The sequence below is a fragment of the Phyllostomus hastatus genome, unplaced genomic scaffold (genome assembly GCF_019186645.2).
Source record: "Phyllostomus hastatus isolate PE091 unplaced genomic scaffold, TTU_PhHast_1.1 phas_contig_86, whole genome shotgun sequence".
Lineage (NCBI taxonomy): Eukaryota > Metazoa > Chordata > Mammalia > Chiroptera > Phyllostomidae > Phyllostomus > Phyllostomus hastatus.
In genome coordinates this window covers 52,614,698-52,629,540 of record NW_025333977.1, presented here as the reverse complement: position 1 = coordinate 52,629,540, position 14,843 = coordinate 52,614,698, and the positions used below count along the sequence as shown (strand labels likewise).

The 14,843-nt window shown below is 39.4% G+C and overlaps 1 protein-coding gene across 13 annotated transcripts in view; it reads right to left on the bottom strand.

Moving 5' to 3' along the window:
* ROBO2 (roundabout guidance receptor 2) overlaps positions 1-14,843 on the bottom strand; it is a 1,629,349-nt gene that overhangs the window by 569,599 nt on the left and 1,044,907 nt on the right. The window contains exon 1 of one of the 13 annotated variants that reach the window (XM_045851090.1): positions 10,645-11,626. The exons of the other annotated variants lie outside the window; for them this stretch is intronic. Coding sequence (XP_045707046.1) covers positions 10,645-10,705 — 61 coding nt within the window. The 5' untranslated portion in view covers positions 10,706-11,626. Of the gene's footprint in view, positions 1-10,644; positions 11,627-14,843 lie in introns of those variants that run through there. 13 annotated transcript variants of the gene reach the window in all.

The window sequence follows — 14,843 nt, the reverse complement described above, 5'->3', positions numbered from 1 at the left end:
TCTGATATACAGAAGCACTCAATATGCAAATCTTATTAATAGATAATTGTAGAAATTATTAAACTCGATGTGTATACGGGATGAAAAGAAGATAAGTGGGCTATCTAGGAAAAAATGTGAGTGGAGTCTGTACTTTTTTTTTTTTTTGAAAATTAGGAGTGTTTCCTTAGAATACATTAAGTTTGTCTTATCCGAGATTTATCTTCACAGTACTTTATATCAGAAGCATCAAGTATAATATTTTCTCAATAAAATGTAAATCAGTCAACATGAACCAGAATGCAGGCCCAACCAGCATGTTCTATCTGTTAACAAATTGCTATTTGTAGTATGCCTCCCTTGTTTACTCTTTTCATTCATAATACCACTCACTTGGGAATCCCATTTGTCCTGTAATCAGCACATGATGCAATGGAAACACTCATGTCAGAGCACGTTTGTCACAGTTGCATAGGTGTGGCCACAGATGAGTCCCCTTAAGAGCCAAAAGTTCTTAATCAGTCTCCTGAAATCTCATGCTTGAAAGATTACATGAAAATTAAAATTAGCCCTGGCCAGGTGGCTCAGTTGGTTGGAGCATTTTCTCAAACACCAAAAGGCTGAGGGTTTCATTCCCAGTCAGGATACATGTCTGTGCTGCAGGTTCAATCCCTGGTCTGGGGCAGGAAGGGCATTTGGGAGGCAGCCAATAAACGTTTCTTCTCACATCAATGTCTCTGTCTCTCTCTCTCCCTCTCTCTCTCCCTTCTTCTCTCTTTCTCTCCCTCTCTTTCTCTCAAGTCATAAACATATCCTTAAGTGAGGATTAAAAAAATAAAATAATTATATGCTCAATATAATCTGTAATTAGCCTGATAGCCAAAATCCTCTTATCTTTACTTACAGTCTAAACGAGGAAAGAAATAATACTAAAAATACTACTAATAAAAATAGTCACAAATAATTAAATGGTACTCATTAAGTACCTGGCATGATTCAGAGTTTTTTATATATAACTTATAGATAAGATATATACCACATATATAAATATATTTCTATATGTGTATAATACATACATACTTATGTTTCTCATATATATTCATTTATTCCTTATAGCAACTGTATGGTAAGACACTATTACCGTGCCCATGTTACAAATAAGGACACTGAGGCATAGAGAGATTAAAGTACTTGCTCAGAGTCACTCAGAAGTGTTTGTTGACTGACTGTTTTTCAATAAGCATCTTACATTCTTCCCCTATGGACAAACTGTTATAATTATATTAGACTTTTTGCCTTTCTCCTAGCATAACTCTGTTATTTGCATGTTATTTCCCTGGCTATTCCTCTTTGCTAGAATGTAATTTCCAATATTTCTTCCTATACAAACTCCACTCATTTTCAAAGGTCCAGATTAAGAGAACCCAGACTGCATCAGCTACAATCATCCATTCCTTTCCTGAGTTCCCATGCTATGTTTTATGGATCTTCAGCCCCCATCTCCCAGGTACTACTTTTGTGTTAGTGACTTGAACATGCTATCTGTACTAGACAGGGGTGTCTCTGCAGGTAGGATTGTTTAACAGTTCATTGTGTTCTTCACAGAGCCAAGTCCCCAGTTTGTTTGCTGTCATGTTTATAAATAGGTGTTCATGTGCTGAATCAAAGTATCTCCAGTTCGTTCTCTTGCTGACATGTGCAGAAAAAGTCCCAAGTCTGAGAAGGTGAAAACAGTCTCCCTAGGGATGCAGAGAATAGAGAAGCAGTCCCCAACTCTCATTTCAGCTCTGCCACTAAGCAGCAATGAGGTCTCTGACAAAGCACAAAAGTTCTCTGAGCTTCAGTTCTCCATGTGTCCAATCAATGGGACAAGTGTATCACAAAATTGTAAAAATTCTTCTAGCTTTGAGATGCTATCATTCTATGATTCATATTTAGTATTGTTGAGGTCTCTGCTAAAAGCAACAAGTTCAATTTGGGTTCATTTCATTTGTAGAACATTACAGAGCAATTGAGGAAAACTTGGAAGATAATCACTGATAGAAACATGAAGCAGGCTGACAGCTGTAGCAGATGAGGGGAAGTGGGGACTGGATGTAAGAAGGTGAAGGGATTAGCCAAAGAACATATATGCATGACCCATGGACATGGACAACATTTTGGGGGTTGCCTGAAAAAAGTAGGGGGCAGCTGGTTGAGGATGGCAGAGGGGGAAATAGGGACAACTGTAACACATAAACAATAAAATATTTTTAAAATTAAAAAATAAATAAAAGAAACAGATAAAGTAAGTCACACAGGTAGAAATTGGGACAATTGTAATAGCATAAATAATAAGATATTTTTTAAATTAAAAAATAAAATAAATAGATAAAGTTAAGTCATACAGGTAGAAAAAAAGGGAAGATAATCACTGAAGGAATTAGAAATTAGGACTATTAGAAATTTAATGTATATTATTATAATATAAAATGGCTTCACTACAAAACATCATATTGAACTTATGAAGGCCATTCAATGTTTTCTTTCCAGGTGAATAAAAAGGATATATTTACCACATGCATGGCCACTGGCAATGTAAACTGAGACCGCTGCTTTGGAAAACAATCTTGCAGTTGCACTAAAGGTTAAATGTAGTGTGTTACCATGAAACCCAGCAATTCCACTCCAGGTATAAACCCAAGAGAAATAAAAACATGTGCACACAAAGATTAGTACATAAGTGTTCACAGCAGCAATACTTATAATAACCAATAGTAAAAACAACCTAAATGTCCATGAACTGATAATTCAATAGATAAGTGATATGGAACATATCATTCAGCAATAACAAGGGATGAAGTACTAATTAATATGTGCTATGACATGGGTGACCCTTCAAAACATTAGACTACAGGAAAGAAGCTAGTCACAAAAGACTATAGATTGTGTGATTCTCTTTACAGGAAATTTCCAGAACAGACAAGTCTATAAAGACATCAAATAGACTAGCGGTACCTAGGACTGAGGAAGGGTAGTTAGATAAGGAGCATGATGCATGGTTTCTTTATTTTTTTTTCTTTTTTGGATGATAAAAAGTTCTAAAATTAGATTGTAGCGATGGCTGCACAACTCTGTGAATATGCTAAAGACCACTGACTTATACCCTTTTTTTTTCTGGGTATGGTATGTGAATTATATCTCAATAATGTCATTAGGAGAAAATATTTAAGTGGCAAAATTTAGAGAATGTTGATGTTGGCATTTATCTCAGTTTTAAAACGTTTTTAAGTTAAACTCCTTTAAGTTATTTTCTTAAAATCAAAAGTAGATCTATAAAGCTGTCCTACCTGCTAAACCCTGAGTCCATCTCAGTCTAGTGTCAGTGATGGTCAGCAGGGCCCTGGACATGCTGTCTGCAGCAGCAAGCAGGGTAGGAGGGTGCCCCTTTTTAGGGCTGTTATTTTAATCTTCCTCTTTGTTTTTAATTATTAGAGACCTATCTATTTGGAGACTACTTTTAGAATTAAGCTATTTGATTGTATCTTGGTACTAGAATAATCATTTTAACCTCTTGTTAATGCTTAAAGGGAAAGCTGTCCTAAATGTACAGTTAAGTCTCAATTGCTGGACTATGAGTCAACATTCCTCAGTGAGGTGCTACGCTGGCACATCAGAATCATCAGAAGGAACGCCCTGTCAAAACACACACACCGCTCAACAGTGTGATAGAAACACAGCAATGTCAGCTAGAAATCAGGGAAAAGGGACCACGAAAACCACCATTATAGAAAATATTCTTGTTTAGAAGGAAGGAAGAGAGGCACATCAAAGCAAGTGGTCAATACTGTATTTCCTGGCAGACGAAGAGTAGAATATTAAATCACCAGAAATCATGAAGTCCTTTTGTCAAAATACACATATTTGATAACTCTATGTATCTATCTATATATACACACACACCCCTAAATATAAATTAACCTAGTTCAAATCGTAAATGTTTTGTATATTGGGCTACAACATGAAAGCAAACACCTCAAAAGTACTCTGTAAGCACATCTTCAGACAATGAGCAAATGTTTGAATACCTACTATGTGTCATCCTGTGCTCTAGGTACTGCTGGAACATTGGTAAACATGACAGACAAAGCTAAGTGCCTGCCACAGAAGCTCAGTGTTAGAGGCAGACAGTAAACAAACATCTCTATCTTTTGTTGAGTGAAATTCTCTGTGGGACACTCATGTTTCTACATGTCTTGCTAGCAGAAGCACTAACTACTCTTTCATTGCAAACCATCTTTTCAAGGATATTTATATAGCAAATAGTTTTGTATAACAGAGATAGTCTCCTCTGAGAGCAGAAAGCAGATTTGTTTACTGTCCAATATATTCAAGGCAATGTTTTCCTCCAGGCTAAAGATTAGGCAGGTTTCCTTATTTCTCATTATAAAACAGCTGGGGTCCTACCCTGGCTGGTGTGGCTCAGTGGACTGAGTGCCAGCCTGCAAACCAAAGGGTTACAGGTTTGATTCCCAGTCAGGGCACATGCCTGGGTTGTGGGCCAGGTCCCCAGTGAGGCGTGCAACAGGCAACCATACATTGATGTTTCTTTCCCTCTCTTTCTCCCTCCCTTCCTCTCTCTCTAAAAATAAATAAATAAAATCTTTAAAAAAATAAAACAGCTGGGTTCCTGCATGCATGGTTCCTCAGCTCTAAGGTTAACCCACTATGTCTGCATCAGCTACTGGGGCCCAATACATTGCTCACAAGGGACTTCGGGGTTAAGGTAAATCTTCACAGACATGAAGTTATGCTGCTTGCTGTGGCATGACTAATGAAGTCCATCATCTCTTAGCCAGGAGTCTCATGTCTTCTGCCAGCATTCATCAAGTTGTGGCAGTTGAACTTCTCAGCTTGCAAGTAGGGTAAGATGCCAGTCCCTTCATGGTTGCTGATGCACACATAACACACAAACACACACACACCCATACTTCACACACTCACACACACTAGGAGGTTACATGTGCTATAAAAATTAAGACAGGTAATAGGGGCAGACCAATAGTATTTTAAGGGGAGCAATTTTAGATAGGGTGGCCTATACTTCTGAAGAGATGATATCAGATAGAAACTTATTAAATCAATGAAAGGCATACCTATGCAAAGATCTGGGGAAGTATATCTCAGGTAGATGAAAGAACAGATGCCAAAGCCCTGAGTCATGAAGAGATCAAAAAGAATATTCTAAATTAGGTTCTTGGCAGGGAGTAGGAACAGATAAAGTCAGAGGGGTAGAATGGGGCCTGAACTTGAACTGCCTTGTAAACTGTTGGGAAGTGTTCTGAGTGGAAGCCATTAGAAGGTTCTGAGCAAGGTGCTGCCCTTGTCTTACATGCTTTTACAAGGTCTCCCGGCTACTGTATAGAGAAGGAACAGGGATGGGGCTGAGGTACAGGGATAGGACAAGCAGGAATGAAACAAGTGATTATCCATCAGGCTAGTACAATAGTCCCAGGTTTTGACTAGGATTCTAGTGGCTGAATTAGTAAGAAACATTTTGTATCTAATTATCTGAAAATTCACCAAAAATAAGATGAATTAATGGATGCATAGGGTGGATAAATGGATAAATATGTGGTAATTAAGTGAAGTTAAACAATAGTAGAATCTAAGAAGGAATATCTTATGTTCACCTTACAATAATTTCAATTTAGCTGTACATTTGAAAATCCTTATAATAAAAAATTAGGAGTAAATCACAAACACACAAATAAAATTGTTAATACCAGGATATACCTCAAAAGGTTGTGAAAAATAATTAACAGAAACCACATTTAAACTGAAGTAGGGAGACCGGAATGGGAAGCTCTCCCTGCCTCAATCAAGAAGCACAAGAGTGAAAATTTAATAGCTCTTCCTACCTTCTCTTTCCCCCTCTATAATAAAAGACCTTCCCCTTCTTTAATTGAACTTCCACATGGCTCATCTTGGTTGCATGATTGCATGTTGTTCCCAAATAAACCTATTTTGCTGAAGAAATATCTGGCTGACGTTGTCTATGGTCAACAGAGTTAACTTACAATTTGTACGTGGGCAGTGAGTGCCAGTCAAGAATGATCCTCTGTGAATAGTGATGCCATTTACTGAGCTGGAGATGCTCTATCTCCAGGCTTCAGTTTCTATCCCCAGCTTCAGTCTGATGTATACAGTCTGATTATCAGGCAAAGATGTCAAATGGTCACCTGGATATGTCAAGGACTGTTCCAGGTACTGAAGCCACAATGATGTAAGACACACTGTAGACTCACAGAACCTACATTCTTCCACACGGTGATTAGGGCAATTTGAGAAGTATAAGCTCAAAGGTGGATTCAAAACCCACACAACTAGACGAAAGACGTAATTAGGTGCAAATGGAACAGAAAACACTAAGGCTTGAGGTCTACTTTACTCTTATCTCTAGGAATAACGGTTTTGAATTACAGTTAGGTATTTTGAGTGAGATAGCTACACTTTATATGATATATTAGATCTGTTATGATATAACACACAGCTGCCACATTAAAAGAGTTTATGGGAATTTCTCCTGAAAGACTTTACGTTATCATTCATTCATGTTTTATTCAATAATTTAAATGAAGAAGAAAATCAATATCAATGTATTGATTTAGGTTGATAGGTCCATACCTGGAGATACTATAAGAAACAATATTTTTCTTTAAAAATAAACCTGTAAAATGATGCTCTGTAAGTTTCCATTGTCTCTTGAACTCTGATCTGTAGACTTCCATCTGCCTAAACTGGAAAAAGATAAGATCTATACAAAATAAGTTTTCATGAAGCTATATAGTATTGTAAAAGAAAAATGATAAAGTCAAGAACCCAATGGGATATATCCAAGAGTAAAACATTATTAACATATTTCTTTTAAGTTCAGATTTTCTAAATCTGTACTTAAAGAAACACCTTCACCTGTGTTCTTTATTTTTAAAATGTTCTCTAACTCTTTCCACCAGGTCCAAAAAAAGAAGGTGGAGGAAAGGGAGGTAGGGGTGGAGGGTGGGGAAGAGGAAGAGGAGGACAAGGAAGAGAGGAGGAGGGAAAGAAATGGAGTAGAACGAGAAATAAATTGAAAAAACATTTCAAACACCCTTCAAAAACCAAATTGCACATAGAAAGCAAATTTATCTTCTACATATTTCAAGAACTACTGAAGCACATATTACTATACAAAGCCCACATACATGAGCTTCCCTCACTACTATATATGTATCCAAATTTATGCAAATGCTTATATATCCATATTTTTATTATCACTGATGCTATTTTATACAAGCTTCTCAGTCATGAGATGGCCAGACTTGTTCTTTTCATATAACCATGACTTCTTTTTTTTCTTTACAATAGTCTTTTTTGATGTTCTAAGAAATCCTTTTGGTTTATGGTACACATGTTGCCTAGATTCAAAGGTTATTCAAACAAAGCCAATTCAAATATGATATTACTGCACAGTCCCAAGAACAAATTTCAAGTTACTTATATGCAATTTAAGTTCTGAAATGGACTACATATGGCTGCAATAATGAGTCCATTACTGAAAGAAGCACTTTAGCAAAATGTATAAACCTGTATAAGATTATATATCTGCACTATGCACACATATTATCTTTATCTTCCCAAACATCATGTGTTTCATTTTCACTTAAGAATATTTGAGGCTTAGAGAAGAAAACTATTCTCATTTAAAAAACCATCTTTTTACAGGTATTATAAAATTACTGAACTGGCAGAATGCATGGGACATAGATGTAATTATAGAGTCTTGTGATGGTTCATATTAGTTCCCTGTAAATGACTGTAAAACCACATTCCTATTTAAAATATAGGGAAAATTTGGAGAACAAAGGCTAAGCTCAATACATATTTTCCTACCAACAGTAAAGAAAAATCTGCATTTGATTTTGACTGTATCAAATGAGAAAATTCGCATTTACATCCCAAATAGAAAAGTTTGCCTGTAGTTCTCAACTAACTTAATATTTATTCTCTATGGATTCCTACACAAGATACTAAAAAATCATAAATAATATTAGTGTGTACCTTCTACCAGAAGGCAAAAGGCTAACGTTTTTCGTATACCATAAAAATGCACATATAAATAACCCACCAAGCAAATTTCAATGCAAATCTATGTATCATTTGTCACTGAATAAAATTAATTTTTGTGTCTAGCACCAGGATAGTCAGTATATCTTTGAAATGGTACAAGCCTCTCTAAATCTGAAATTCATGGAGAGAATGAGCACACACTTCTTAGAAGGAGAATAAGTAAAGAGAAATCATGGCATTCTGGAAGAGTAAGAAAGCGTAGAGAGCCGACCAAGCAACTGCCTCATTATGTTTGTGAACACTGGGTCCCAGTGTGTTGAAGTAGCCTAGAGGGCAGTGTTGTCTACATCCCAAATTTTCAACGATCCTCACAGAGAGGCTGTCATCATTCCGGAGTAAAGCAAAGGCAATCCAATGTCAACAGTGCGATTTACATAGGAATTTAGTAAGTGTCCACAGCTTTCTTTGCTTTTGACATGGTAGATGCTAAATACAAAAATAAGTTTCACATACACAAAAAAAATTAATGTTACCTTTACAATTCCTCAGCCCTAGGCATTTTTTACTATATTATTATGAATTCTACTGCATAATTGTGCCCCAGACACAACCCCCCCTTTACCCTTATCCTATAAAATTATATCAAAACAAAGGTCCTAGGTGTGTCTCTGGGGGAGGAGGGAGGAAGTGGTGGGGGGGAGGAAATGAAGGAGAAAGAAGGGAGGAAGGCAGGATAGGAGGGAGGGAGGAAGCAGAGAAATGATGTCTTGCTACTGCTGTTCCAGCAGGCTGGTTAATTGCATTTGTTTCATATATCTCCAAACACTCTGGTACATTAATTACATTCTGTAACACCAAGCTCTTCTGATTCCCTCTGTCACTTCCACTGAGCAATTTAATTGCAATTGTATTCCTCCAAGCTACACAGATTCAAAAAAAAAAAAAAACTTGGTGTAATTCTATAGTCTAATTTATAGTTTCTGCAGGTATTTCTGATATTGAAAAATGTAAATTATGTCTTATGAGAACATATTTCCCAAAAAGTTATATCCAAGTCTTTTCATCATAATACTAAACATATTTGGAAAAAATATGCAAACCTTTTTGTTATGAAGATGTAAATGTATTGTAAAGGTAAATGTATTAAAGAAAATGCATGGTGAATGATTACATATGATTATAGATATGGCCATACTATAATTCACAATGATTAATTTCTAAACATCCATTACTTAGAAGTGAAAAAAAGAGAGAAGCCGTGTGCCCACATGAATGCCTTGCCTACTACTGCTGAGAGGCAAAGGTACTCATGTAGTCCATGATTGAAAACAGCCACTTGACACTAGGTAAATTCATCTGTATTGCCTCATGTTTATAGAAAGGCTTCCTTTCTGAGTCCAATACATTGGGTTCTGTGCAGCAGCAGCTGCCAAGAACAAAGTTAGCTCCTACAGGCGGGCAAAGATAGGCAGTGTCCCAAATAATGTATTTGTCCACAAAGCATATGCTGGAGGAAAGTTTATGTAACAATTATCAACTATAATGGTTCAAATATTTGGACCAATACACCTTTGTACTGGTACTATTCTTTACAAGCCCAGCAATTTAAAAACTGAAGTACTATAATCCCCATATTCAGGAGGGGAGGAGACCATGCTCTAGTCTTTTCTTTAGATCAATTTTTTCCATTGATGCAAAAATTCAAGTCCCTAGAAGGTTAATACCAAATGTCCTTTTGACTTCTTTTTGTGAAGAAACAATAAAGCATGTTAATAATTACTTCCACTTGTCATTTAAAACAGCTCCACAAGAAGGATTTTGCAATCCTCTCACAGGAAACTGACATCTTATGAAAATATCCCAGGAAAACAAAATGAACAAAAGACAGGAGAATCGGAGGCAGAATGCTGGCGGCTTGACAGACTGACTCAACCTAGAGGGAGACACCCCCAGCACCTGTTTCAGATCCCCATTGTGTTTGCCACTGGCCACAGAGATGCCCCAAGCCCGCCCAGAGCTTATGCTTCTCCCTCCTTGGAGCCTCGCCCAGTCTTACTTTTGACAGCTTTCTCTTTATGATCTAAATTCTTCATTCTGATTTCACACTAGGAGGGCACTCACCAGCAGGACGGTGATACACACTGATCCCTCAGAGGCTCTGTCCCACATTCCTAACTCAATGAACCTTCAGTGGAATATCCATTACTGTTTTTCTCCACTTGAATTTCTAAGCCAAAGTTCAGATGCAAGAACCCCAAACAGAGATCGGGCACCACAGTATCCGACTGTTGCAAGAGGTTTCTTTTAATAAGTCTTTTCTAACAAAACTAGAGCCCATCATTCATTATCCAACTCCTCATTAATTAAGTACAAAAAAATCCCCACTAGGTAACTACTAACACGTTCCACTTGCAGCCGCTTAGAAACAAAAGACAAACTCTGCCCCCCAAAAGCCCCCATGCCTGGCCAATAGGGGCTTATACATATAATTCCACTTTATTTGAGCCCACATCCCACTCAGAAAAAAATGGGGTTATTTCCGGGGTAAGGGGTGAATAAAAAACATTTTCAACTTACCATTAACCGGGACATACAAAAATCCACAGAGCAGTAGTTGTGTAAACATCAGCCGACTCATTTTGACATATTAAAAAGGATCCAGATTGTTTATGAAACCAATCCCAGAGAGCAAAAGTACAAAAATAAGTATCAAAAGAAGAGGTAGGTCCCAAGTTCAGACTTTCCTAGATGCTAATTAAAGTCAAGAAGAGCAAAGCACAAGATTAGAAGGGCTTAGTGGAGATGTCGTAAATGGGGCACATTTAGATCCATCCAAATTAACAGAGGGCACTCCAAAGGCTGCTGTATTTCCACACTCAGGCTTCCTAAATTCCCACAAATTCAGCCCAGTTGGAGGGATTATTCAAGTGTGTCTAACCCCTCACTCCTCAGGCTCCACTGCAATCCAAAGCCAAGTTCTTTCTTCAGAAGTCAAGAAGATGAAGGGAGAGGAAACAGACCTAATTCCTAGAAAGTGTTCCACAAACTTGCCAGCACGCTGCCGGAAAAACCAATGGCCTGCCTACTGGTTTTCTCTCCCCGGTCTCCTTCTCGGTAGCAGCTCCACGTCCAGAGTTTTTTCACTTAACTTCCACAATCAGGATGTGTCAGAGCAACACTTTGCACGCGGGCCGACTTGGCGGGCCTCTGCTTCGCCGCCGCGTTGCCTCCTTCCACCTCTCTCGTTTCCAAAGAGAGGCAAAGGGAAATCCCGACGACTCGGGGACAGAAGGCGAAGTGCTGTGTGGTGGGGCTGCCCGGAGGGAAAGAGGGAGGGGCAGAGCTGAGGCTGTGGCTACCCCCGCGGGGTCGCCTCGGAGGGACTGGGAGCCCCGTCGGCTGCCGGTGAGAGCAGAGCGCAGCCAGCAAGCCGACGAGCTGGGAGAGGAGCGGGAGAGAGAGGGAGCGCGCGGTCCAGCCGCTGGTCTAGGTCCCGCCGCCGGCGCCCCCTCTCCAGCCGCTGCCGCTGCCGCTACTCCTGCGGCCCCGCAGCGGAGCGTCCGCCTCCTCCTGCAGCTGCCGGCGGTGGAAGGACTTTAGAGGAGGAAAAGCGAGGAGGCGGGAGGGGAGGGGAGAAATGAAAGCTGCTAGGAGTCAGCCCCGGGGAGGGGGGTGGGGGGAGGAGGGGGTGCGCTGAGCCCTCCACCTCCACACTCCGTCACTCGCCAATACAGGGGGCGCCAGCCCGCTGGACAGTGATGCGAAGGGGGTGAGCAAGAGAGCCCAGAGTCTTGGAGGGATGGAAATTAACAAATTCGGAGCCGAAGCCACCGGTCAAGTCTTTCCCTTCTGTGCACCAACTCGCTCCCCTCCCTCCCGCCTCGGGAGGGATAGGTGGGCTCCAGCCTCCTGCACCTCGCCACGTCCCTTTTAATGGGCAGGTAATTTTCTCGGTGAGTGATTTCATGGGAGCCTTTCCTAATTATTCATCCCTCTGTCTGCCGGGGATGCACGCGCATTCTGGAAAAAGATCATCTTCCAGGACCCAGGGCGCAGCCTCATTACCCGTTAAAATCACACAAATACACTCCACCTTTTAGCAAAATGAAAAGCTGAGCGGGAGGGAGAAAGAGAAAGGAAACAAAATATAACCACCTTTTGGAGCGGAAAGGTTGTGCGTGGGTGCTTCCTCTGTCGTTAAAAAGGTACAAGAAAAAAGGAAGGGAGTACAGTAGTCTCTAGCCTCCACCGGCTTGTTTTAGCCAAGATCTATGAACCCCTGAGGAATCCCCGGGAGTGGGGAGGGAAAGGGGTGGCATTTCCTCTTCTGTTACTCAGCTGCGTTTTGACCCTTCAAAGAAGAGTTAGACGCGGGTTATGGGATGCAAGGGAGTTAAGCAGAAGATGCTTAAGATGGGAGAAGGAATACGAAAGATTGGGGATGTGGGTACCCGAACCCCTTACCCTTCAGGGGAAAGAGGGTACCTCTTCAGAGGGCAATCGGAAAACCCAGGATGGCGGAAGCTGAAAACCCAAATGAGCAAAGAGAAAAAGACGAGATTCCAGCCCAAGGATGGCAAAATCCAGAGTGTATGCCATTTAGGACAGGGGATGGTTAAGGAAGGGCATGTTAGATCAAAGGGATGCCAGGGTCTGCGTTGTCGCTGGTGTGGCCAGTGTAGCCAGGCCCACGTGTGATCACAGGCTCGCTGGTAGCTGTTTGATGCTTGTTCTGGTGATTAGAAGGGGTTATAGGAACTCGTCCAGGTCCCACAGCTAAGCTAAATGCTGGATGGTGAGTCTTTAGTTCCCCCTACTGGAAAATATTAGGAAAGGTTCTCTCGGTTTGATGAGGCCGTTTAAGGCTGTTGGAGGAGGAGCCTTTTGTTTGGTGGATACATATTGCTGTTGCCACTTAATTTAGCTCTCCTTTGCCTATTATGTACCTTATCTGAGATTCAAAAAATGGTCAGCTACACTCAAGCAATTAGGGAAGTTCTTATGGTACCTCAGCATGCTTGAATATTATGGCAATGAAACAGTTCTACAAATGAATAAAACAAGCCACTCTTGTGAAGCATTAAGAGTAATTGGATCACACTTTTGATCCACATTATTTAGTTGTAAAAAGAAAAAAAAGCAGTGCATTAATATGCTGAAGTTAAATATCTTGAATTTTCACAGCAATAATTATGAATGTATTATTGTTTTATCACTCTGAAAAAATCTAAAGTTTATGTGCTTTATTTTGTTCTTCAAAGGGCCAAGTTTATGTTAATACCATGGTCTCAGAAAACCCAAAATTCATTGGATTAAATTTTTCTTATTTATCTTTAATACTGGAAAAATACTGATAATTCTTTAAAGCTTTTGTTTTAAATATTCTGACTAGGTTTAAATTCAAGGATTACAAAATCTACCTTATTCCTTTAATAATGTAGCACCACCACCCCAATCTCTCTGTCAGTTAAATATCTTTCTATGTAGGCAATAAAAAATATTCTGAAAGTAGAGTTTCCCTGATAAAATAATGCAGAGATCAACAAATTGTATAGACTTAAAACCCTTCAATTTCTTTCATCACCATTTATCCCCACTGTACCCTCTTCCACCCTCACCCACCGCCTGCCATGGCAGTCACCACACTGTTGTCTGGGTCTATGAGTTCTCTCTCTTTTTTTCCTTTTTTGCTCAATCCTTCCACTCCCTCCACCCTCCTCCCCCAGCTGTGAGCCTGCTCTCTATGAGTCTGTCTCTAAACCTTTAATTTTCAGATAGATCTCAGAAAGGAAGATATTGGAACATTTCACCTGGAGAGATTTTTCATGGTTTTTTATTTATGGGGCAAGAGATAGATGCAGTTTTAGACTTGTTAGATTCACCATCTATAGATCCTTCCCTTAAATGATCTATAAAATCACTCAGGGAGAGAAAGGGTTATATTGCACAGGAAGTAGGGGCAGTATGTTGGAGGAGAATGACCTACCAACTGCTGCTGTCCCAGGGCAGAAAAATGCTGCCTCATATCTCACAGAAAGTTGCACTTGTGTAGAGTATGACAAATGACCTCATACAGAGTAAAAGTTTAGTTGAGAGACAGCTCTTTGTTTATGCTATTTACTTGGCATTTTGGACCAAGCCTCATCGTTTCACATTAATGATTATTTTACCTCTTAGAAGTAATAGAGCACACCACTGATATCAGTCTGGTGCCACCTTTTCCCCTTTATTCCCTACATTATGTAGTAAGATATATAACAAGTATCTGGGGGGCTATGTTCTTTGGTTTTCTGGAAGATATGCTCAGAAATTAGGTTTAAAAATAATACTTTGTAAATGTCTCATTGTATATGACCCAAACTCTCACACTAAGTCAGCAACAGTACAAGTCATAGTGAGTCAATGGAACTATAATAAGGACATTAAGCCCAAGGGAAACAAAGACACCACCTTCTGAGAGATTTGGTAAGATCTGTATAAAGAAACATGCACTTTCTGACAAAATTGAATACACCTTAGTGAGCTCAGTTGTTTGTGGAGGAAATGTATTTCTCTAAGTTTTTCTTAGAGGAAAATCTTTAATGCCTGAGCATTCTGGTAGAAGTTGCAAATTTCTTCTACCTAAAATTCCATGTTAGCAATTTTTTAGCTTAAATAATTTTATTTTAGGTTTTCATTAAGACAAAAAGCCAGAAATGGCTTAGAACAGCCTCACCACCACCAAATCAGAAGGTTTAAGAAATGGAAAATTAAAGTCTTTTGGCTGTATCTTTCAA